Source organism: Aythya marila (assembly GCF_965140915.1).
Source record: "Aythya marila genome assembly, chromosome: 4".
In the NCBI taxonomy this organism is placed as follows: domain Eukaryota; kingdom Metazoa; phylum Chordata; class Aves; order Anseriformes; family Anatidae; genus Aythya; species Aythya marila.
The window spans coordinates 7441247-7467733 of record NC_139045.1 but is presented as its reverse complement, the minus strand read 5'-3'; the positions used below and the strand labels follow the sequence as shown (position 1 = coordinate 7467733).

The 26487-nt window shown below is 41.3% G+C and overlaps 1 protein-coding gene across 2 annotated transcripts; it reads right to left on the bottom strand.

Moving 5' to 3' along the window:
* Nucleotides 1-652: 652 nt before the first annotated feature.
* DNAJB14 (DnaJ heat shock protein family (Hsp40) member B14) lies at nucleotides 653-26487 on the bottom strand. Of its 2 annotated transcripts, XM_082758809.1 has the most exons (9): nucleotides 26251-26487; nucleotides 21231-21405; nucleotides 12645-12790; nucleotides 9278-9463; nucleotides 8768-8862; nucleotides 8017-8126; nucleotides 6594-6766; nucleotides 4117-4268; nucleotides 653-3182 (listed from the first exon to the last, which is right to left on the bottom strand). In XM_082758809.1, exons 1-8 carry the CDS (start codon nucleotides 26381-26383, stop codon nucleotides 4144-4146), a joined length of 1143 nt encoding a protein of 380 aa, XP_082614935.1. In that variant the 5' UTR covers nucleotides 26384-26487; the 3' UTR covers nucleotides 653-3182; nucleotides 4117-4143. The 2 variants fall into 2 exon arrangements, with proteins under 2 accessions (XP_082614935.1, XP_082614934.1); XM_082758808.1 differs by lacking the exon at nucleotides 653-3182 and having other exon boundaries at nucleotides 3702-4268; nucleotides 26251-26485.

The window sequence follows — 26487 nt, the reverse complement described above, 5'->3', positions numbered from 1 at the left end:
ACCCACACCGAGCTGCTGCCACACCAAGGGGCTGCGCGGTCACCCTGGAGAAGAGAAATTCGGGCGTGTTTATTCCCATGTTTATTGCCTCCCCAAAGCATTTTGACCATACGCCAAATGTAGTGCACATATTCACATCCATTACATCTCGGTAGGCTTCTCAAGGAGGCCTCCGTCAGCCAGCCTGCAGGAGCCACTGAGCTTCCTCTGCTGCTGCACCTGAGGCGGCACCTGAGGTACCTCAAGTAACCCACCTCAGGTATCGTTTCAGGAATTCGCATAAACTAAAAGCATTTCCTAAAACCAGGCGTTTGGTTTTACTGTTGTGCTTCCCCTCTGCTCTCTCCAACAGGTCTACCAGAAGGAAGGGTTACAACTGCTTAGGGGATGAAAAGAAATCCGTGGAGCAAGCGGCCTTACAAAACACATTCTCGCCCACCCATTTTAATCCCTTTATGGCATTCACTATAAAATTATATTAAAAACATCTATAAGTTAAAGTTGTCTCTGCTGCCTTTTCAAATGCACCTATTACATTTTAGTGATGACTTTTTTTTTTAACCTTTTCTTGGAAAAGAATCAAGACTGTTTAAAAAAGTCAAAACCCAAATTTAATTGTTTTTCCTAAACACTTAGAGAACTTGCAGGGAAACATTGATCAGATGTGAACACTGAACTTGCTTGTGACTCAGGATGCTCCATAAACACAATAGATACCAATGTTGCATTTCAGCAGATGCAAATCATCTCTCATTTTCATCATGGTATGTCAAAACGTCATGCCAGGATTTTTACTTTTTGCAGGACTTTCCTGCTTGCTCTTTTAAAGAAGAGATCAAGAACCCATGCTTGTGCTATCTTTAATTCCAGATTCAACACAGGTCATAACAAAATAAAAAGAGTAAGAAGTTAATTCTTAGTAGCTAGTAAACTTGAGGGATTTTCAAAAACACAATTTAGTTTTTCCCTTTTCTTGCCAGTATCTTATTTTAATGAGAACTTCACCTTCTGAGGAAAGGTCATCTGAAAAGATTCCAGTACTCCACGCTCTTCAGTTAGCATCTTGCTCACAAGAAAACTTGTTCTGAATTTTCCAGCAGATTCCATTTAGCAAGACCAGGGAAGACAGTAACATTTCTGAAGAAAAAAAAACCTTCAGACTTGAGAAGAAAGACTTGAGAAAATCACGAGGAGAGAAACACCCACTTGAAATATTAAAAGAATGTTTGCAGGCCGTATTTAGAGCAGGTTAATCTTTATGCTTCTGAAAGTAATAGCATCATTCCGCATATTTCAAAGTGCACAGCTATTTAATCTGTTAGATGCTAAGTAGCATTTTTCCACAAGTATAAATATATTGACAGTTTTTCATTTTTTTTAATGGCAATTACAATAGATAATCTGAGGAAACGTAACAACTTAGGTCTCCCTTTTGAACTCCTGGGACACCTGCACTGCCATAGGACACAGATGTGGGAGTGTGGCCATGGGGGTCGACCAGCCCCATGGTTGGTGATAGCATCAGACTTAACGATGAGGCCATCAGGAATGTAGAGTTTAGAGGGAACACAGAAGGGTGATTCAGGAGACCCTTGTTTTCTCGGGTTGCTTGTTCTCCAGCCGTCAAGGCATGGAAGTTGCTGGGGGTTTGCTGGTTGCTGAGCAAAGTCGTTTCACCAATGAATAGTGAGTGGAAAAGGACTGCTGTGGGGGAATGGTGTAAGAAGGGAGCCTGTCCTCGGTAAGACAGAATAATGAAGTAAAGTCATCAATAAAAGTAGCAGCGGTTACTGATCCTGAAAGAACCCTGGTGTCCGTGTGGTCATTACACCACACGCAGGCACCGCATTATTGCAGTTGGCTGAGATGCTGATAGCAATCTAACCATCCTAATGCATAACTCTGCATTTACCCACTTCTCAGCCGCAGCAGCAGTAAGAGCAGGGCAGATTATACCCATCGGCAGCTTTGCTACGACCATCTCTTAACTCTGCCTTCATCCTTCCAGTATTTGACAAATGCACGGCCCATCTTTTTTCCTCTGTTAACTGAGAGATTGCCTGCAACCTCAGACCCATTTGTGGACCAGAAGGTGTAAGTACTTACTACTTATTGCCTCTGGAACAATTATTTGCTATTAAGATGACACAGGAGTGCCAGTATGTAATTTGATAGTTTGTTTTGTTTTCCCTAGTAGAATTACAATACATTCTGGGCAGTTGCAAAATCCGGGAATTCATGTTTTCTGTGTAAATTTTTGGGGCAAACTTCAAACGTTTGGGTTTCCTTCAATTTCTTCTCCCTTTTCCTGTCATCACGGTAAGAATATCCGGTAAACCAACCCTTTATTTATTTCAACAGCTTTTATTTCTGCTTTGTACCTCAAGCTTTGATGTCTACCTTGAACGTCGCGCTTTTAGCTGCTTAGTCAAAAGTCTGCAGCTCGTCTTTCTCACGTTACACCAACTAATTCAATAGAAGGCATTTCCAGTGGGACAGTTTAGAAAAGGTACACATGCAAATTGATTTCTGGATCACCAAGAGCAATGGCATATAGTGTACTTCTGAAGTCAAATCCTGCTCTCAAATGGCAAGACTAGATCAGAAGGAATTCCAGTGAAGTCAGTCAAGTCTTTAAACTTTCAATTTAGGATGAGAATTTGGCTCCACATAAACTGAGAGCACTGTTCAAAGATGGCAGTTTTCTCAAGCAAAAAAATACTGCCCTTGTTACAAGCCACCTGGCATTCTCAAATACAAGAAAACATTCTCCTGCATAGCACTGTTAAAATGTAAAAAATAAAATAAAAATACATTTTCAACCCACTTTCAACAAGCTTTAAGTGCATTGTACATAGCTGCTTCAAAACACCTTTGTTTCATTGTCAGGTGTGGCTACACATAGCTTCCAAGTACAGAGTTACATTGGATGTAGAAACCAATCGGTGTTTGTTCATCTCTAAGAAGTCAATCCAGCAATATTCTGGTCCAGAAAAATGCATACGCTACCTCCTCCTCTAGTTCGTGGCCCGGGACAAGCGACATGGCTCCGACCACAGGAGCATACTGCAAGCCAGCAAGCATTTAAACAGTTGGCAAAAGTGTAGAAAGGCACAAAGCTTGTCCTGAGCAGTATTTCCATGCTCCACTTGTGGTGCCCATTGAGGAATCACTGTTAGGACCTAGCTTGAAATAAAAAAAGAGTAAGAAAATGGAAGTCTCCCAGCAAAAAAAAAAAAAAAAAAAAAAAGTTGCCTTTTTTTTTAAAAAAAGCTTTTGAGATTTACTATTGCGTGTTTTCTACCTTTCCAGTGAAAATTAAGGAAGCTATAGATGCGTGTTAGCCAGACATACGGATTCACTGCTGCCGGAATACCAAACGGGAGAGCTGCTGTAAACTGTTGCAAGTACTAAAAGCAATGCTTTCAATGGTCTGTACAGAATTTGCAAATACTTACTTTGAAAAGAGATTAGTGTTTTTCTTAGTTTTCTCTGCATTGCTTAGAAACACTAAAAAACTACAACAGCGAACTGCTACTCTACACCAGATCAATACACCCCAACAGATAATTAGGAATATATGCTATTATATTTAAAAATACCAAGTTCTTCTAAGCTGACAAACCTTAAAGATTTTACATAGAGTTAGAGATAAAATATTAAAAAATCTTGTTTCAACTCCACACGCTTGACATCTGAATAGGAGTGATGTAATCATACTATTTATTCCATCAGTGAGACAAAATGTTGTATGGAACTAAATTTCTGAGATTTTAAATAGAAAGTCATTTAACTCGTATATACACAAAGTGTTCTTTCCACAGATATTTACATGGCAAATATGGTAGAGGAGAACCACTATGACTAAGTCTCTACAAGTATAGCATCCTTTCTGAGCTATTCTCTCTGCTGAAAGAATTCACAGAAGCTTTGAAGTAAAATCTAGACAATTAAAGTTATCTATATTTCACAGTAGGTAAAGAAGCCATTAAATGATATTTCAGTATAAGGTTTCTGGAAACAGCTACACAGTAGAGTTTTACATCCACCCCTCTTTTCCAGCATTCATGGTGAAACTAAATCTCTTCTTAATTTACAAGAGAAATAACGGCATACATAAAGATGTATGTGTACAATTGCTGCTCATCCTCCTCGATAGAGGCTGGTCAACCGTTCTAGTTCTTTGCAGTTGTCCATGGACATGGAATCTGCTTTCTTTCGGAGACGGTCATCTCGATAAACTTTTGCTGCATAAAGCAAGTCTGTTTCTTCAAGAAAAGAAGAAAGAAGATTTTTCAGGTTAGAAACTGAACGCTTTGCACGTGATGCATTCCTCTTCCGAGCTGTCTGAAACACCTCAGGTTTAATCCTCACCCTTTTCTCTTTCTGTCTATTCTAACTACACACAGACACCACCTAAACGGCACCGCTACAGGCTTCCCTTCACTGGGTCTTCCCAAACATTTCATCTTTTTCAACAGGGAAAGTGGTGACAGCCTTCCAGCACCCCCACATTTCATACAGCAGTACCTGATTACAAAACAAAAGCAAAAGCTACTACTTGCATCAGGTCTCGTTAAACAAAACGGATATATGCAACACTCATTTTGCACGTTATTGAAAGCTCTAGCATCTTCTCTGTGCCAAAAATCCATTCTGAAGGTTAAGTTCATTACTTCAGCTGATGCTGCTTCAGCCTGCTGGTGTTCAGAGGAATTATTAAAAGAGCTCTCCGTATTATACTGGTGTACAATGGCATTTTAATTCATTCTTAAATGTCAATCAATGTTGGAAAGAAGATTTTAACTGTCAAAAAAAATACCAAAATCACAACATGTGTTTTAAATCTCTAAAAATATAAGTCAGCTGTTTCTATAAGTAGAGAAAATCTATTAGGGCCTGCTTTCTTGAATGTCAGTTAGCGTAGTTTACACAATCTGATAACTTGCAGATAGCAAACAACATGACTGTTCTACCCAATCCACATTTTGCTGAAAAAAAATGTACAAAGAATATCTACCCTTTTTATTGTGCTGGCTTCTCTCTCGTGTTTCATTTTTGTTAACAACCATCTCTCGCTATTGCAAAGCATTTCGTAAGATATGACTACCAATCATTCATCTAGCAGCCACTTGTAGAAGGCAAATGGGATGTTAATTTCTTGAAGAGGGGGCATATTCAATCATTCCAAGATAATCAAAGGACAGTACAGTTGGAAAACATACAAGAGATTTTGATATTTATTTGTTTTATAGCCAAACATACTCTGATGATTTCCTGTACTTGAAAAACCTGGAAAACATTATTCTGATCAAATCGAGTAGTCAGGGCAGCCATCTGGTAGTTCTCCCCCAGAAGGACAGGTGTTTCTCTTGCATACATGTGACTGATTGGCACAGTTTTCTGCCAACAGTTCTGCTTCCCTTTGGGCAATTTGTAAACCTCTAGAGATTTACTTGGGCATACGCAATGAATACGGAGGGTAACGCCTCTGGGAAGCAGTGGGCCTGCTGTGCATGGGCAGTGATTTGTATTTGTATACACAGAGGTCAACTGTAATGAATGCTTTCAGTCCTGTGCAGGCATCTGACTAACTGTGAGGTCTGTCTGGCTTTTACAGCTGGGAGGAGCTACGGGGCCATCGCAGCAGAAAGGCTGGGCAGCTGGTCTGCAGAGGGTGAAGTTCTGCAGGAACAGACAGTTACACTCAGATAATGAGTGAAATTTGCTTTCAGTAAGCAACTGACAGTTCACGAATGACTTTTTTCTCTGGTAGGATACTACCCAAGTTTACCTGCTGAAAGTTCAAACCATTTGGTCACAGGTAATAGAATAGCAGGGTGATAATTTGGAAATGGCAGATGCTACTCAGTACTCTTACGCTTTAACACTAAGTTCTGTGCTGCATCTCCTTCAAGGAAATAGCTCCTTGTGTTATATTCAACGAGGCTGGAAACATAGCCAGTGAACTAAAAAGATTGTTTTCAAAGTCTGATGTAGCCAAGGAACCAAGTCCAGGGAGGAAAAAAAAAAATCACTCAGCAATGGCAAAAGGCTAAGCACTGATTTCTAGCTTATGGTATTCTAACACGTCATGTTGGGTGTCCTCGGTTGCCTGGAAAAGCAGTGCCATTGGTACTGTAGTCCCAGGCAGATTATCTTTTCTCTCGCTGGAAACATCCATCTGAGCTTTTGTTTTATTTATATTAAAGCACCTAAAGATGATACACAATACAAAAGATGATGCCATGATAAAATAATGTAGAAGAGATTAAAATTTTCAGCTTTCGTCCTGAACTTAGAGCAACTCCTTTCTCACTACCAATTCAATGTAGTCATTTTCTAAGAAATGGTCACAGATAACAAAACGATAGATTAAAATTGCTGAGGACGTTCAGATGGTGGTTAGGTCACAGCAAAATTAAGTGACACTGTGTAGGACAGTCTGAAGAAGTGAGAAACGGCGGGGAACCTTACCCTTGCTTTCTCATTCAGTTTTATTAATAATATAAGCACTTCATTCTTGCCTGTGATTTTTTTTTTTTTTTTAGTAATGCATGTGTTTATGAAATTAAAGATATTAACAAACTTACTTTGCTGCCTCTCCTTCCAACAGTTATTACGAATATTGGACACATAATCCTCTTCCACGCTCTTTTCCACTTTCTGTAACGACACTCCTTTGTATTCATTTCTAAAGTCCTTGTTGACGTAATAAACAACACCCAAATTTTCTGTCTGCATTTTAATTGTCTGACCTGTACTTCTGAAAAAAAAAAAAAAAAAAAAAGAGGTGGGTGAGAGACTAGATGTTTATTTGATCTTTTTTATAACACAAATATATTTCTAAAAATCTTTTTATAACACAAATATATTTCTAAAAATGTTGTTATTATGGAAGAACAGCACATCACTGAATTTGCCATTTCAAGACAAGCAGTGAAATGAATGGCTGTACCATCTGCCAGAGAAGAAAATACTACCTTCATTATTACATTAAATAGAGAGCATTAAACTTTTGCTGTTTTCATCCTTAATCTTTAAAAAAAACACTTTAGTAAGACACTTGTTTCATACCTCTTTAGCCACATATACGCTTTGATAATAGCAAATTACATTTAAACACAACAGAAGAAAAAACAAACCGGGTCACTATTGTGACAGCCCAGTACGGGCATCTCCATTCTAAATTGCTTTCTGCGACCCTTGACAAATCCGTTTTCCTGCTGGCATTCTGCAGATTAAAAATCAAGGAGCGTGCACAAACATTTTGGCAGCTAAGTATTTATACATATCACAGTAACTTGGATGCAGAAAAGAACAACAACACACTTTGGAAATAAAGAACTCTGGAAAAATAATAAAGGAGAAAAAAAGCCTTTCTGCTGTGGAGCTGAGAGCTCTAGATGGAACTGAGGATTGTTAAAATAGTTGTGACGAGTGGGACAAGTGTGTTAGGTAGTTGCATGCTTGGTATTTTAAAAAGTTCTTTCTCTTAAGGAAAAAAAAAAAAAAAGGATCCTTCTGTACAAAACACGTAAGTTTCACTATCAAAATCCCTTACAAGAAAACAAAGAAAACAGAGATAGACTATCATCATCTAGAACAGGCAGTTTCTCTTGCCCTTATCTAGTTGATAAGGATGAGTTTGCCTTCGGGCACTTTGCTGGCTATAAGCACAGATGATGATAATCACAAATAATGATGAGCCTTAGCAGGTTTCAGCATTTGATTAAATACATTGGAGATACATAAACACCTTTGTGTCTTATTAAAAGGTCTCCTAAACTCAAGTATTGTTAATCTCTTTTCTCTGTTACATTCGCACAGCATATTCTTAGCACACACCTTAAAAGTTGTGTTTGGCTTCACTTCATCTACACTTTCTCTCCCTTTCCTCGCTGTGGGAAATCACAGACCAACTAATGGAAGGCTCTTTAAAAGCTTCTAACTGGGAAAAGGTGATTACAACATCCTTCCCCCTGCTTTAAACTAATGTGATTGAAAATTACTTACGATCTTGGGTATAAGGCATAAGGAGGGTTAGATACCATCAGCTGGCTCAACAAGGAGACAAGGATCAGCACAATAACGGGCATCAGCTGAATGAACATAGAGAAACCTCCCTAAGGGGAAAAAAAAAACACAACAGATTCAGGTATCTCATAAAACAGCATCAATTTAGCAGGTACATTTGACATAATTTAATTCTAAGCATGACTTTCTACTTCAAGATTCAAAAGCTACTTTGAAACTATAACTACAAATTCGCAAACACTGTAGTGTTATCTTAACTTTCCAATGCATACACAATATCTGTAGCATGCTGAAGCTGCAAGCGTTCCTAAATTAGCACATAGCCACAAGCCACTATTAAATTAATAGCTGAATTCAGTTACACGGTACTCCGTGTTTTAGTCTCATCAATACAGTCATGTGTAATTACATAGGACTATGTATAATTCGTAAGTACAATTCTTACTTCAGCCCAAATCAACTTTTAAATGCAAGCAAGAATTAGTGACCAGGCACTGGCATGACAGTGGCATACAACAATGGATTTACAAAAACGTGCTATTATCTTCTCAAACCTGCATGTCCGTCTACCACATCAGTAAGACCACCACCTGCCAAAGTTTTAAAATATGTAACGGGCAAGTATAAATCTTCCCCTACAGTACAGAGCTGCTGTACAATCACATCACTGAAAATGGCTACAAAAAAAATTCACAATCCGCAGTTTAACGTCAATGGTGCTTAAACATACATCACCCCTCTCTTCCTCCCTCTCGTGTCCACTCTGACGGTGCTGATTGGGATGACTGTAGCCAGCACGACCATTAGAAAATGAGTGTACACTACCTAGGAAAAGAAATATCCACATTTAAAATCTAAAAGAAACTATTTAGAGGTCAAAACAGGCGCAACAACATAGAGAATTTAACATTACCACATGATGATGCATAAAATAACCCAGCTTTAAGGTAACTCACAATTCCAAAGCTGTTTAAAATAAATATTTTAAGCTTTAAACCAACTGATTTACTATTTTGCATACTGTAGGATCATCACAGAAACCCCAAATAATCAAACTCGCATTTTAGGGATTTAGCAACACTTGGAGGAAATTTAAAATGTGACATGGATTAGAGCTGGGGATGGAGGGTGTTTGGAGTTTTGTTGTTTTGTTGTTTTCCAATGCCAAACTTTAATGCCACTCTGAGTACTACTGCTCAGAGTTTACCACTCCCATGATTATGCCGACAAATACAAATACCTGTTGGAAATGCCCCTCCAAAAAACATGTTGAATAGATCTTCTGGAGTAATATCCGCCTCACAGCCTCTGTGGAAGTTGAATCTACCATTGCTAGGGTGATTGCACGTTTGCTCTTCGCTGCCTGTAAGGTCATACTGCTTTCGTTTTTCTGGATTACTCAGCACGGCGTAGGCATTTCCGATTTCTGAAGCAAGGAATAAAAGACAACTCTCATAAATGAAAGATAGGAGCTATTCCAGCATGACAACTGCAATTTCAAAGTCAAGAACAGGCAGAGACCGATGTCCTTTGCTGTGTTACAAATCACCTATAGTACAACAGGGTCCAGAAACATCTCTACTGTCTGTAGCATGGTTTTTACCAGGTTTCCCAACAACACCATTCCCAGGCCTTTTAACCTGTTGAACTTGGCAGAAGGTGGGGCAGTTTTCTTCCTTTTTTTAGGGGAAAACCTACCTCTGTGGAAATTTTCTTTCTCACTGCAACTGAGAAAACAGAATCAAGCACTACAAGAAAAGCTCTGAAGCTGGGCAATCGCAAAGTTCAGTCAGCTCCAGCAGCTTAACTCGAAATCGTCATAGATTCAGCAGGTTTCTTTGGTTTCATGTGGTAAGCGGAAACGTTTTTCAGTGTGTAAACTTTATGTCCCTGCTCTTGTAGATGAAATTTTTCCTCATGATTCTGAAGATTCCTTATGGAGTACATTAATAACAGGAAGTTTTGCACAACGTAACGTTAGAGGTGTACGTGCATGCCTGACAGGAACCTGTGTGCTCCTCAGGCTGTTGGCACAACCTTAACATTTAGAGTCTGGCCTGGCTGCCTGTCCCACTTCACGCTACATTGCCACGAACGAACAACTTCAATTTCGAAAGCAGAAAGGGAAAAACTCTGCTAGCTGTGCATGGAAAGAGGCAGTGTGAAAAGACCACAAGGCCTGCGGGCTTTATGAGCTTTGACCCCAGCTGCTGTGCACACACAGCTCTTGCAGGTTTAAGGAAAACTTCTGCTGACACTTAATGCACAGTTTTCACTCAGTCACATCTTCACTAAACCTAAGATGCCCTTAGAAACAATAATAATTTAAGAATGACTTTAAGTGGAGAAGAAAACTCAAAGAAATTAAGCCTGGGAGTATGTGATACACACTAAGGACAGCAAATGCTGCCACAAGATTACTCTGTTACTCAGCCAATGATAAAACTAGTAGTAAAAACTTAGATTTTTTTTTCAACAATTTAAAATTTAAGGTGACATTAATCAGGTGAGCATGTAAAATGAGGACACCATACTGTCACAGTATGGTCAGCAAGCTTTCTTGACTATTTGTTTATTATTTGCTTTTGATTAGTGATGCCAATTCAAAACAGATTTGATCCAAATAGAGTTATCTTTAAATAAAGGACATAAAAATGAAAGAGATTCCAAGAGATTAAAAGTGATTATATTTGAAGAAATCACAAACTTCTAACCTAAAATAAAACCTCAAGGAAGATTGCTTAATACAACAAAGGGTAGTGCCAGGTAGTTTAAAGATCCAAGTACCTTACCTGACACCAAACTCAATTCTGTTTTCTAATGTAACTTTTCCTTAAAATAAAGCACATTTTCTTAACATTTTGTTATGAAACTCCTTGTCTCAACTGTATGTCAGAAATTCATCAGGCACCTTTAAAGGCAAACTAAATGATACATTTACTGAGCCATACAAAGAGATGACAATCATTTCAATGCAAGAAAAATGCTAGCTTTCTTTAAAGATTAAAAATCTAAATTATTTAAATATTTAAAAATAATTATTTCAAAATTATTTATATTTTTTAGTCAGCAAGATTTTCTGTTCAAGCACTCATCTAGTTAAGAACCAGAAAGTGAAATTAAATCCAAGAAATCCAACTTGACAAAAGGGCTCATTTTAAATCAAAGATTAAATAATAAGATGCTGATTTCCAATATTTCAAAGATTATTTAAAATGCTATTAACATGGAGGAATTATCTAATTTATAGGGCTGGAGACAATTTCATAAGAACACCTTTTTTAGAATAAAGCCATCACATAGCTTTATTAAAACAACAATCACTGATAAGCTTTCCTGCTATGGTACATCTGCTTTTCTCTGTAATTATTAACAAGCTATTATAATTACCTCTTAAAATCTTGAGAAATCTTGTTGGCATTTTTTTTCCCCAATGTAAGCATTGTAAATGATAATTTTTTTAAAATGTCTGAATATAAACCTCATGCAGGAAAAAATACAAATACCACAGATCGTTTGTTTCTGCATGATCATTTCAGACAGATTCGTGTTTCTTTTCATCTATGTTTGAGATGAAGCAGTAGTTTTCTTCAAAACAGTTCTCCTTGCAGTGGGCAAAGCCTGGCAGCCTTAGGTCAGATCAGATTGTAAATCTTGATCAAAGAAACAGGCAAAGGCAACTATGAATGGGCGTTTCTCAATAAATGCTTTTTTGTATGGAAAAAGTAACAAAAGTACACACATGGGAGGAATTCTAACAAAAAGGTAACTCAGCAAAACACATGATTCAGTAAAAACTGCCTTTTGCTATTGTTACTTTGCTATTTGAGCTTGAAATAAAAGCAAATGTCATGGATTCAAATGCTTACCTAGTAAAATTCTATTAATTTCAGCAATACAAAAATGAATATGCTCATGGCAATTTTGTGTACTCAGGATCTTTTAGAGGGCTACATCAATGCTTAAACTAGAAATCAATTTACTTATAATATAATATAATACCATCCACTACAAGCTGCATATCCAGTAAAAGCAATGCACCAACCAGTGTCACTTGTCCTTTTAAGTGTACTACTCCCATCCTAAAAAGTAGCATATTTATGAGGACTGTTAATATTTACTCCATGTAACTACTACTCTTCATTCATATCACCATTCTTGACACAGGTTTTCCAGAAGCCAAAGTAATGGCAAATGCTATAACCCCCCCCCCGCCTCAAAAATCTGAATAATCATATCGTATGTACCGATATTACATTGAACCAGCTTCAGCTGATAGACTTACATTCAGTCAAAAGGGATGACAGCAAAGAAGCACAACTGGAGTTCACAAAGCAAGCATTAGCATTCCCTCTCTGTACCTGAAAATTACAGTCAATCCTCTGAAAATGAACCCTCTCCAGAAGTCCACATTATTCATCTCAACTTTTAGGTATATGCCAAAATAATAAAGGTCAAACGTTTCTTTGGCTAAAAAAGGTCAGTTTAATATTAGCTACAAAATACCACACTGACAATTTTATAGAATGACAATCAAACAATGCAGATGAATTGCTTTTAAACGGACAGAGTTCAATCATAAAAGAAAGTTTAAGTAAAAACTTTACTTTTAAAAGCCTCTGTTGCTCCCGGTGCATGGTTTTTGTCCGGATGGAATTTCAAAGCAAGTTTTCGGTAAGCCTTCTTTAGGTCTTCTTCACCTGCATCCTTTGACACCCCAAGGACTTCATAATAATTTTTGCATTTCTTTATACTGCAAAAGAAAAGGAAATAAAATATTGTAACCAAAAGGATTTAATAGTAGTATGTTAGAACACAGCTGCAAATGAGCTAACATGTTGTACTGACGGAATACATTACAACTCTCACTTTTAATACAAAATAAACAAAAAATTCCACCCTACAAACAAATAAGAAAGCCATTGTTCACAATAAGCTCAAAACCGAGCACAATAAACTACTGTACTCAAAATTACTTACTGCATACATTTATTTTGCTCTACTTGTATTGTAAAACTACCACCGTTGTAAGAAAAGGTTTCTGTTTGCAGTTTTTACAGAATTTCCTCATCTCCAATTATGCGACTATTGCTGTTAATAATGCATAAAATGAGGATTTCAAATTTACTTTGCAGAGCTAGGAGGTAGAAAGACCAGTTTTGACTGTCAACAGCAAATGCATTTCGTTATGCAGGATATAAACCAAAACAAACAATACCTTCCTTTCTCCAAACAAAAGTCAACTCACAATTCATTCAAACATTCACTTCTGAGGGAAATAAGGTATGTGAGAACACCTCTGTTGCTGGGAATGCACCTGGATCTTAAGAAACTTTCTGTAAGTGTTAATATAAGTTAAAAAAACATAAACGGTTCCTGCAATTACAGATTCGACTCATCACAAATGTTCAGTGAAGACACTGAAAACCTGGAAATATTCAGTATAAGCAGTCTATATTATATATAGCAGTCTATACTACAAGCAGTCTCACGCAGAGATGAACAGCAAAACCTGGAAATGATTTGATGATTTGTATACTTTACAACACCCAGAAGAGAGAAACTGCAGTCACAAGGAACTGAGAGAACGTTAATTCTATGTAGGTAGGAAGAACTCATCAAACCGATAAATACACTTTAAAATCAATCCTGCTAAGTTTTGTTTTATTTTTTTTTTTAATAAAAAGTTAAGAGTTCATCATAAGAGATGAGAAACAGAGAAAAATAAGGCTGAACAACAGAACTGCATGGCAGAAACGAGGCACGCTAACATTTGGAGAATACCAAAAGAAAAGAGCTGGTCTGAGCAAGAAATAGAAATTACATCCAGAAATACTTTAAAAGCTTAATGCGAGTCTCTTCACATGGCTATAACTGTGTCCATATTCCTTTAATTGCACACATTTCTAGGTAAATATGGGTTTAGTGTTACAAAGACTATACACAGAGTAGCCAAGTGGAAAAAAAAGGGAGTAAGCAAGCCTTTGGCAGTTTGGTGAATGAAGAATGGGGACCCTGTAATTAAGGGAATGCTAGCATTAGGAGTACACCCACACCATCGTGTGTGGTCCTCCGTAGCTCTCACATTGATCAACTCAGGTTTCATTTGAGGGATCCTTTTTGTGGTGTAATGGAACAACACGAGCTTTCACGGCTGTCTCGGTGCAGTGCTCACAGGAGCACTGCATCGAATGCATGCAGGCAGCCGCCAGCACGAACATCCTGTGACACAAATATAGCTCATTATATTGAAGTAGTGTTTAATAAGCTGCAGTTAGGAAGCTGATAAAGCTAATTAAAAAGAATAGAGTAAATCCGTCAACAAGAAGTAATGGAAAGAAAATACATTAAATTACACTCTGAGTACCGGAAACTTGTGTTTGTTAATTTGTACATCTGGCAAAAATTCTGGTAGCATACACAGATCCCTTCATCTTTAGCCTCAAGATCTGGATTACTTATGAACTGTATCAAGAACAAACAGCTTTATTTGAAGGTCTAGTAGTATCAGGTTAAGATTTATTTCAAGAAATTGCTATCTCAGCATCTGGTCCAAGTTCTTCACCTCAACTTTTCCCCAAAAGCATATGTTCATTTCTCCTGGTAGTAACAAACATGAAAAAAAATAAAAATTAACTTCATAACACTGTAGGATGAAGAGAAAAGCAGAGGAAAAACAACAACAACCAGCCCAAGGAACGTCAGCCTGTTCTAATCCTCCAAAACTTGCCCCAGACTTTCCTCCCATGCGCGGCCAGTGGAAGTCCCGTGGTGGCCAACCCTGACAGGACAGTAGGAATGGCTGTTACTGATCAGAAGATGAGCAGGTCAGTACATGACTCACCAGTTTCTGAGCCCACAAACTGCTTAGAGCCAGTGCACCAAAGCAGAGCTACGTCTTGATGAGGATGTGCGGGCAGGAACCTGCTGCGTGGCTCATACAGAGCTTGCCCTCTGAAGAGGTGCATGAAACTGCTATCCTGAGCCTGGCACACCAATGAGCTGTTACGTGTCAAGAAATAAAAGTTCTGCCAAGGTATAACACATTTCTGTTTTCTCTTTGCATATCTTTGTTAATGTCTGCTTTGTCAAACAAAATATGCAAATGCACAGATATTTCCATTGCGACATTGCCGGTTTTGTATGAAGCTATGACTTAGCATTTCAAGCACACCTTATTCCAAATTGCCCTCATACCTTGACTGGCTAGCCTAGGCTAAACAACCAGCCTTGAACAAAGAAGCCTTTGTGAGATTGTGATGGCCACCCCTGACTTTTATTCTTCCTTGTGGGTTCACCTCAGGATGGGCCCGGCCTGCTCACAGGAATGCTGCCTGCCACAGACCTGTCACTGAGCCTCCAGACCAGGTATGTCCTGCTGCACAGGACGAACCCCGAGATAACGTGACTCCTGTTCACTGCCTCAGTGAACAGATCTTCAGCTCTTCATCTTCAGATCTCAAGAACTGTATCAAGAACAAACAGCTTTATTTGAAGGTCTTACAAACCCCAGCAGCAACCACACGCTGCAAGCACTCTGCGGACAGCCCCAGGAGCGCTGCTGCGTGCCACTTCGTAGTGAAGCACGTGGCCCACGCAAGGCAATTTTGCAGAGTTCAGCAGGACTTTGGATTAGGTAGATCAAACTTTAAAGCTAAAGTACATCAAATGATCGTGTAAATATACAGAGGCCAAAAACTGCACCTGTATCTGGAATCCTCAGCAGTGACTATGTGCTATGAAATTTTGTCTTGTCTTTTGTCACTTCAAGGCAAAAAGCAATCCTTACAGGGTAATGGCTCGGTTTTTGCCCCCTCAGCAAAGTCCGGGTAGTTCTGCACCCACACTCCTTCCACAGCAGCTTCGCACTGGGGAAGGCAGCACAAGCAAAGATGATCAGAAGGTGCTTTCCAATTAAACAAATTCATCAGTGTTTGTGGTGTTTTAAGTCCTCTTCCCTCAGCCTGCCACCATCTTTAGCAGAAACTTCTCTCCAGCTGCTGGGAGCTGTTGGAGCCATGGCCCACTTCTGATCCCTGCTCCTTAGTAGAAGCCGGCCTTCTCGGCCTACTCCTCACCTCGTCTCCGAGCCAACTGATATCGTAGGCTGATGCACCCCAATCCCCACTCTGCCACCATCCCTTGCCTGAACTTTGAGCTGTCCTGTGGAAATTTGTCTCATGAGGGATGGAGGGAGCACTTGTCCACTTGTCTCCTGTTCCCAGTCACGCAACACAGGCCAGCAGAGGCTGGGCAGAGTTAGAGGAAAACCAGTGGATGTTTTAGAAAATGCTGATCACTGATGTCAGCTGTTTGTATTGAACTGTTTTTTGTTTGTTTGTTTATTTCTGGGTTATTTCAAAGTTGTTGCTTTCAGCACCAATTTATTTTTGTGAGCTGTGATTCTTGTATTTTTCATTCCTGGCTGGATTGCTTTTATTTCAGAATCACTCTGAAGTTCCTTCTGCTCTTTAGCTGATTTCTGCCCTTGCTGAATTGTTTGAGCAGAGAAAAGCAGAGATGTCTGCTTTCACCTGTACAAGTTTTGGGGCTACCACCACTGCTTTTCCTGTGCTTACAAAATAATGTGATCCTATTGCTTTGCTCCTTGTTCCACTGCTCGAATCTACAATTCGGATTAGGTCAACAGCTTGTATCAGGTTAACCAAACCTGCTTGCGCTTCTGCATCAAATACCTGCAGTGATCAATAGCTATGGATTTTGATTACCATTACATTATTTCAAAGGCCCTTCCAAAACCTCTGTGTGCACACACAGGGATGGCCCAAAAGACAAATACTTGGACGACAATCTCCAAAAGCTCCTGCAGGGAGCCACAGTTATTTCTCCCGATGGTAATCTAAACCGAGCAGCACAGCATGCAGCAATGTGAATGCCAGAGATAAAGAATTATGCGAAAGGAAGCTACGCTGATCCCAGCGTTTAGCAGAAAAATGTACTGAAGCACAAACCAGTTTTCTACCTAGGCACAAGTTTCCAATGATGACAGAGAGCATGAAGCAAACGGCATCTTGCAGCTGAATTGGGAATGTGCCAGTCATGGTTTGGATGAAAAAAAGTGGTCTGCAACAGGTGTTCTGGGTTGGAAAGAGGGGCATCTCCACGCTGTTGTTGCAGAGCTCAAGCTGTTACCAGCTTACCCCTGCTATGTCCCAGACGTTTCAGGTCACTGTTTTTCTTACAGATGTGACACCACGTTAGGGTGCATCTCCTGGTACTTGGTCTCAGATGCACTCCCTCTGTTTGTTTCTCCTGTTTGTATTAAATTAAATATTCAACTTTATGCTCGCATTAGCATACTTTCCTCCAGATCTTAAGTTCTTTTCTTAACTGTAAAGTGTAGCTTAATTGTAAAAAGTGTAGATTAAAGCTTTCTGCCACTGTATCTTTTGTGCCACTTCTCTCTGACAGACCTTGTAACTATGATTTCTACCTTGACTTTCCCAACCATTCAACTGCGTGTTTCAATGATTCACAGCAGTCCTAGAAGCCTAATTAAAGGCATGCCCTGATTTCTTTCTTTTTAAAGACTTGTTGACTGCTCTTATTATTCTATTTTAATTATCTTCGTGACCCCACGTTAAAAAAAGTAACGCTGTATCTTTTTGCTGAGTGTGCAGAAGGCCTGCACATAGCTTGCATTCCTTACGTGAAATGCACACAGAGAATTTTTGGTTTGCTCGATGAATTCAAGTCAAGTTGCTGATTAACAGTTGACCACTACTGGATGAAATTTAATCCTGCCTTGCAAGGTTCCTTACAGAGCTCATGCCTCGAGCGGTCTGTGTTGGTTCTAGCTCAAAGATCCAAAAAATAAAAATAAAAAAATAAACCTTTCCTGTGCTCTCTTCCAAGGGGCAGGCGCTAGCAGTGCAGGAGAAGCAATACTCCAACAAAGCTTGCACAAGACAGCAAACCAAGTCTAACATATTATATATTACTACTCACAGCAGTTATTTTTGCAGTTCTCAAAAAGGTAATCTGGAATGTATGCTTTAGCTTCTTTACTAAAGAGGCATTGGACATCCCATGAGTTTTAAGACCATTTAAAGGGAATCTTTATAAAGTGTACAACCTATTGACAGCTCAGAAACATTTTTCTTCAAATTATGCAGTAAAATATAACACACATTTGACAGCATAAAAAGAAATGGGAAAGATTAATGCACAGCAGGCAACTGATTCTTTTATTTTTAATTTCATGCTAGTTCACAAAACCTTTCCAAAGTATCTGCACACGTGGTATAAGAAGGCAGATACTACGAACAGAATTTGCTTGAAAGTAATTAACAGCTCTTTGACGACTGTAATCTGTAAGAATTAACACTTTTCCAGTTAAGTAAAAGAAAAATAAGTTTCCATTTTCTTTCTTACACAGATGTTTCACCTCTCGTTTCTTACAGAGATCCGAGCATCACCCAGCACTTATGCAATCAGTGGAAATGTATTGCACCTTAGGCTTCTCCCTGTCGAGTAACTTGTTTGCAAGCTCATGCAATGCTCTAGAAAAGTGTTATGATAGCTTGCTAGTGAGCAGCGTCCCCTGTGTATGTGGAAAAAATAAAAACAGCACTGAGGTGTTTGTTTGTACTCCTTTAGAGTAACCCAGAAAAGCAATGCAGTTTAATTAGTTCTACTGATCCAAGTTTCTTCACTAAGCTTCTTAAACCTAAAGCAAATTTAAGATTTCTGGGCAACTCCAGGCATACCACTCAGTGATTCAAGCTGGAGAGCTCAGAGCCATCCCTGTCCTACTGCTCACTAGTGCCTATAAGAAAGGGTTGTACGTGGCACGTGTAGTTACATCTGGAACACCTCCTCTCAAGTCTACACTGAGTTACTAACACAGAACCAAAAATTCCTAGAGAGAAGAATACCTGAGGATAATGACCATCTTTCAAATCATAAGCATACAGAACAATTTAGTTTGATGGACTCAAATTCATGGTAAGACTCAGAATTAACAGAGAATTGAAGATTTCTTACCTTGCTATTTAAAAATGTATTTTTTTCACAGGAAAAAATAGAAATCAAGCATGAAACAAAATTAAACCCACCTTTTTTTTTTTTTTTTTTTTCACACAGCATTTCTATAACCAATTCAACGCTCTGAAAACTGTTCAGCTGTGGTAAGGCAGCAGCATATGGTGGTGACAAGCTTGACTCTCTAAAGAATACCCTTCCCAGAGGGGCACGTTTCATTTAACTGGAAAAGTCTGGGGCCCGACTGAAGCAATAACATATGCAGCCTGTCATGTTTCCAACTAAAAAGCTCATTCTCACTGTGGTTTAAATACGAGCTTCCCCTCAGCTATCATCACTGAATGTGTTCTATTTTTCCATTAGGTTTTAGCCCACTGTTTGGATTTAATACTGTTCTCTTGGGCAAGGAAAACATTCTTTTCTCCTTCTTCACCACAAATTTTTTTAAGTGGCGCGTTGATGTCACTAACAGACAACGTGACAAACTCTTCAAATGTTCCAGCAAGGCCAGAGATTTGCTCTGGTGATTACTGCACATCTAAACTAAAAGGCAGTCTTTCTCCAAAGGTTTAGGGTCTGCTATGCTAAAGGATGCATCACTCGGACTAAGGTCAAGATACTGTTTTAACAGCTGATTTTCTAAGTTGTATGTAAAATATAAACAAACTTGGGCTACTCTGCAAGCTAGTACAAATGCTTATTTGCAACCCCCTCCAGAGGGATTTTAAACCCCAAATTTTATATTCACAAAATAAATTGTTGAAATAGTCACTGAAAAGCAGTGTTGCATCAATATTATCCTCAGTGTGTGACTTGGGTGAATACCTCTGGTTCTCATCTCCCCACACTGGAATAATTTTGTCTGGTATCTAGTAAGGCCCTTCAAGGAAGCAATCCCATAAAAGCACACCGTGGAGAAAAGCTGGCTCTGTAGCATCATTTTAGGCAAGAAGAAGCGGAGAATGTTACTTTCTCGTAAAACAAATAAGCAAACAAGAAACAACTTGCAGGCAGCCTGATGTCAAAGCAGACTGCAGCTCAGAATGGCGCGTCACGGGTGAGTGAACGCTGGCAGAAACACAGCCTTACTTGTAGCAGCTTTCTGGAAACGTGTTACATGTCTTCATCTGATCTAAGCCTCGTTTTATGGAGGATTTACTTTCTGGATATTTTGGCTCACAGACGTGCCCACGGCCTCACCTGCACACACACGTACCGCAGCCGGTATCTCAAGGTGGCTGAAAAACCTACGTGCTTATTTCGAGTTTACTTTAGATGCCCCATGAAGGTCAACTGCATCAATCAGCCAGGGAGATAACAGTAAATGAAAAGTTTTAGTAAATAGCCACAAGAAGAGGATAACCACAAGAGATGCTGTTTTCTACCTGCCTGAATACAGCGCTGCTGCATCAGCACAGAAAGGTGAGTTTTTCCTCACTGGCAGCGCAGCTGAACAGATTGCTGAACGTCAGGAAAAGATCCCAAGACAATATTAACAGCGACGTACGTTTCACAGCAAAAAATTAACACACAGATTTGTGTTCTGCACAACAGGTCACCCTACACAAACTAGGAGATGAGGGCCTTTTCATTTCCCTTCTTTGAACTCCCTTGAAAATATCCGGGCTCCGTTTATCTCAAAATAAAGGGTGGGTTTGGAGGTGTGCAGTTTTAGAGTGGCCACATCAATATTTCTTTAGCAAAGGAAAAAAAAAAAAAAGAGTACATCTCAAACAGTATTTTTCTCACTGCTACTGACAACGAGCATGTAATGATCACATAACCTACGAGTTACTTGCCTCAAAAGGACATTTCTATTGGTCTTTGTTTCTTTTCTCACATCCTCCTTTTCTGCTGTTGTCCCGTCTTAATGATATCATGCTACATGAAGTTCCAGACAGTTTACAAACGGTGTTTAGGCTATGTGCTTCCATGTTTCTCATATATCTGTACTTCCAGAACAAAATAGTTTCTAACGCTGGGCTCAGGCCAGCCGGAACAGCTTTAGACTTTTAAAGAGTAAGTATGCAATGCAAACTTAGATAGCTGAGTATAAAAATATTTAATAGAAACACTGTCCTGCAAGTTGTATTTCGAATTTTCTGTTGCTTCTCTTGATGCTACCTCTGAAAACGTAAGCACGCAACACACAGAATGAAAACCAGCGGTGTATTTAAGCAAGGCCGTACCTGAATACTCCTTCCATTTGGTCTTTGGTGTAGCCTTTCCCACTCTCGCTCCCAGCAGAGGCATTGCTCTCCTTCGTGCTGCTGGGCTTACTCTGATCACTGCCACCGGCTGGCTTTCGGCAGTAGGCGCCTCCCCCAGCAGCACTTCCATTCTTCGTAATAGCTTCCAACAAAACTGCAAAACAACAGGATATCGTAGCATCATCACGGGCATTAGTAATTAAGTCAGGGCTCTCAAGTGCCTTCAATGGGAGCACTGCACCGTAAGAGACTAGCTGCTGTATTCCCCTTTCTTTTCACTCATCACTTTGTACCAGTATCTGAGGCCCTTCTGCAACTCCTTTGCATGGCGCAACTGTGGAAAAGCGTTTTGAAATTCATGGCTGGAATTCTCTCAATCTCCGTCAAGGTAATTTAATACCGGAGAAAATATGTCCAGGTACTCTGTCTCCAGGTGTTTCAGAGGCACTGAACGCATTCTTTGGGGTGAAAACGTCAAAGTACCTGAATAAGCAACTGCAAAAAGAAAAGAGGAACAAAGCTAACACCCTAAAGAACCTGACAGTTGCTCCACCCAGAGCCCAAACCCAGCTCCTGGTTTGCCTAAGCAGGCAAACTTGTCCTGGCAACAGATTTATTGATAATTATGACACAACAATACTTTTTATATGATATTCATCTGGTTAACAGGCTTTTGAACCAAGAGTTACGGACTTGACAGCAAAACTGACCATTCATTTCCGTTGTTTCTTTAAAAAAAAAAAGGTCACGAACAAGAGGCTTCCTGATAAATGACTTGGCGAGTGTCACAACCGAGCCCACGCTCACCTGGGGAGGTGCACGAAAAGCCCTACACCTCGAAACAGCACCGGTAACGTCTCGTCATGGCAAGAGGGGTGAGAACCAGAAAGATGAAGCCACATTTGTGTCAGGCTGCAAAACTGCAACACACCCTGCTAGGGGTTTCTGCAGCACGTCAGCTGAAGTTTTGTAGCCTGAGCCATCGGTGGCCACAAGCTGATGTTCTGTACCCCCTTCAGACAGCACGAGCTGAAATCTCAACGATTGTTTGCCCCGGGTAAATCGGGACCAGTCAGCTGCACCCAGCTCTTATTAAACAGCCTCTCCTTACTGAGGAGACAGCCTTTCAGAGCAAACTACACTGAGCAAACTCCGCAGCATTTCATAAACAAGCAGGATTTAGTGTCATTAAAGAAGATCCCACTCACCGTGAAGGCATGTTGTCACTTTACTGTGAAAAAGCATTTTCTTCTAGAAGCTAATGAGAAGCAGCCTGAAGGACTTTCCCCTAAATCTAATTTAAAATCTCTCCTCTGACCAGCATGGTCTCTCCCACAGCAGCAGCGAACCGGGCTCCTCCACATCCCAGCTTGTACCTCAGAGCAGCACAGGAAGGAAAAGGAAGCAGAGCTTTGTTTAAAAGGAAGAGAAGCACTCTTCTGAGAGGTGCTTCCTGGAGCTCCCCAGTTTGCTTTTACTCCAGGCTTTGCCCACTACCTGCGGGCAGGCAGCCCCACGCCGCCTGACCGAGACAGTCAGATGGTTTCAGCGCTGCTCTCGCGTTCGTGCCTGCCTCAGCACGATTCCTCGGTGGTCAGGTCAGGCTTTTCACTGCGGAAACAAAGACGAGGCTCACGTTTATGTGCTGGTTTGTACGCTCGGGGGGTGTTTTCACTACAAACGAAGTGAGGTTCTTGAGAACGGGAAAGCTGTAGCTGCGTGAAGGGTTGCAACTGAAGCACGCGTCCGAGTAGCTGCAAGCTGCTGCCAGTACCATCTGGTACCGCAGTCGAAGTCTTCAGGTCCATGAAGTAATAACTAATCGAGAAGAGAGATGTGAACACGAGCGCCCTCAAAATGAAGCGTTTGCAGACCAGATTTGCTCCAGATAAGTGAAAAGAGAAAACAGAATTATTCTTCTTCTGTTTCGTGACCTTCAGTATTTAATAATGGTGTAACGTGGGATGCTATCGATCACGCCACCCTGACTTACTCTCCGTAAACGATGCTTAATGAACAGCTTTGCAAAGCCTGCCTTTGTACCTGTATTCCTCTAGAAAATCCCCATCCCTACACTTGTGCAGCACCAGAAGTGGCAGAAACACAGCTACAGGCAGCAATTCGCATTTCTAACCTCCAGCAACTCCTCGGAGCAAACCGAGGCAGTAAGTCTGTCCGGGAGCTGCCTTGCCTGCGCTACGCTCCCAACACCACTACTTACTTCCTAAAACCCCTGCCAATGCTCCCGCCTGCCTAACGGAGCTGCAGTGCCGAGGAGACAATCTGGGGCACTCGCAGAAAGCGAGCGTTGTTCGGTCATATCCGTAAGCGTTTAACTTTGCAAGCGAGCAGGACGCAGCACACACAGACACGCGACTGCTCGGCGCTGAATAGGAACGTCCTACAAAGGGTCTGGAGCTGCTGCTTCCTCCAGGTGAAAGTACCCAGTTCATACAGCCACAACAGATTTTGACTCATCCGTGAAGTGGTGGTGGTAAAAGCAGGTGTTAGAACGGCGCTACTGACAGTATTAAAGGGAAATCCCAGAGCGCACACAGATGTTTTAAAATAGGATATGCAAGGAGTCAACGAGTTATTTTCTTAGCAGGTTAGGACGATGAGTCTCACCTCCAAGCACACGAAGGCTCTCCTGCGTGCACCTTTTCTCATTCCTGAATGAAAGATCCTCGCACTGCATCTGATTCCACTGCGGGTCGAACACGACTCCCACTTCACTACTGGGAAGACCATCTGAACTCATACAAGAGCATCAACCCCCAAAAAACGAAGCTCACATACTCCTGAAATGAAACGCTTGCTTTTAAAGGCAGCATCAGAAGCAGTGCAGGCAATCTCGAGAAGCCCTGAAGAATAAAGCTGCCTGTAACGTCCTCTGGTGCCTCCAGCTCCAAGCAGAACGGCGCACATGTTTGAAAAGGAGACCATCCTGTTATCTTCACATCCACTCTTCCAAATCTTTTCCAGACAAGCAATTAGTTCCCACTCAGTTGCAAGATGAATCAAAATCACAACCAAACTGAATAGGCTGATGGAGCAGCTGAACTGTACAACAGTTTTCTAGCAAAGAGCGACGTCAACGCGAGCAGTTCCCCTGAAGTCATCAGCCAAGTGCCACGCCGAGCTCCCGCTTCGCACCAGTAAAGCCTTCCAACAGCACCGCTGCAGGCAGCGCATTTCAGGCTTTGCTTAGCAAAACCAAACTTCACTGGTGACCGAACTTTCAACGCAAATGCTGCCAAAAATAAGCCACGTCATTTCGGAGGTAACAGTTAAAAGCTGCTCTGCTCCCTTTGTAAGCAGCTGCGACACGAGGAGAAGGAGGAGGAGGAAGGTCCTGCCAGTAAAAAACAAACCCAAAACCAACTCAGCACCACCATTCTCGCTGCTTTTATTGCTGACGGGACACCAAACTTACACTACAGGTATGCCCTATGGTGAATTTGTGACTTCAGAGAGAGACTGGAAAGAAGGAACCTCCTAATGTACCTCCTAATGCACATCCCAAAGAGAGAACAAGCGAGCACAAGGGCACCCAGGGCTGTCATATCATCCTTTCACCACAGAAAACCAACCCTTTATGGGGTTTTACGTCTGTAAAATAACAATTTGTGTTAGAATTAAGTCAGAAACCTCAACTATTTTCTTATCCTGTGTATATGCTGTGACACGATTTTTAATTATCTAATGAATTACTGTTTTCTTTTTTTTTTTTTTCCAGGCGGACCCCTAACGTAATTTACCTAAAAGGACAACGAGATAACGAAGCAGCCGTTTCATTTATTCTTTCTCCCTGTAAAATTCCAGCCCTGATTTACTACACAATTCCCAGTCCCTGTCCTGAGAACAGGATATTCGGTGTCTTTGCAGCTTTCTGCGCAGATTAACAGGTCAGTTGCAGTGCCTGACAAGCTTAAATAAACTCAAGGAGCTGCTGTTATTTTGGGAGGAAATGGGATGGCTCAAAAGGAATCACCAACCTCCACGGCTAGCGAACTGAAGCACGGGGATATTACAGGTTTACAGAGTCCCCTAATTTCGAAGTGCCTAGTTCGAACCAGGCCGAGGGCCTGATTGTTTCAGTGGCATCAGGGCATCTGCAATTCTCACTAGCCTCAGATGGAGCTTTAACTGCCCGCCAGTTCCACAGATCAGGCCCTTGTTTCAAGGTGGATGATACCTGGAAAACGAAGCACAAACAATCAGCTGCCACTGATGGATGGAAACAGAGAAATGCTGGGAGGCACTCGGTGTCAGCGCACAGCTCCCAGCTCCCAGGCCACCACCACAACAGCAGGGCCATCCTCTTCTCACCAGACCCGCACCTCGTTCGTGACACACTTTGCTAATTTCCACAGTGAATAACAGAAGCATCCTACAGACAATAGCCTAATTAGCCGTCTACTCCTTGCTCTGAATACTTGGCAATGGTGGTTACGCAGCAGCGGTCCTACTTAAAATAAAAAACAAAGCACAAGAGCTCAAAACAAATCACATGGAGATGTCTTTTGGTTTTCCTGAGAGCTGCTCTAACTGATTTTGGAGGCTAAGGGTGAACTGAAACGCTCAGCCTTCCTGGCCCACACAGATCCCAGAAAGCTGCACACGTTTCCAAGCATGCCGTCGTCCCACACTACAGAAATTGAGGGGAACGCAGCCGGCTTCTGTTTGCTTGCATTTCCGAGGAAGCGGCAAGAACACGAACAGTGCCACACGCCTGATGTGAACCAGGCAGCGGAGTTACCTCCTTCCTGCTGATTTACCAGCCACGGCCATCCACTCCTGCGGGGAAAAGAAACCAACCCTGCGTGCTGTGAAAAAAAAAAGAGCCCTGATGGCACCTGGGGTTGTGTATGAGAGCTGGGGGGTTGGAGGGGGTGGAAAACGTTTGCTGAACGCCTTTACTTGGCGCCCAGGCCTGGCGTTCGCCGTTTTTGGAGCGTGGTGCGGGGTGACCCCCCCCCCAGGGCCGCCCGCTCACCTCGGGCCGTGTCGGTGGGGTAGAGCTTCTGGGCCTTGCCGAGGAAGCGGAGGGCGCGGTCGCGGTCTCCGGCCTCCAGCGCCTCCCTGGCGATGCCGATGCACTTCTCCGCCTCGTCGCGGTTCCCCTCCATCGGCTCCTCCTCGGCTGCAGGGCGCGGGGCAGCGGCGGCGGCGGCGGCGGGGCCCCCCCCAGTCCCGTCCCGTCCCCTCCTCCCGGTGCTGCCGCCTCACCCCG

Excerpts from the sequence above, each read along its gene's own strand:
- DNAJB14 (XM_082758809.1), bottom strand. The coding sequence starts at position 26,383 with ATGGAGGGGAACCGCGACGAGGCGGAGAAGTGCATCGGCATCGCCAGG. Across the intron at positions 21,406-26,250 it reads CCCCACCGACACGGCCCGAG|TTTTGTTGGAAGCTATTACG; the intron begins GTGAGCGGGCGG and ends GTTGTTTTGCAG. Across the intron at positions 9,464-12,644 it reads AGCAACAGAGGCTTTTAAAA|AAATCGGAAATGCCTACGCC; the intron begins GTAAAGTTTTTA and ends TCCTTGCTTCAG.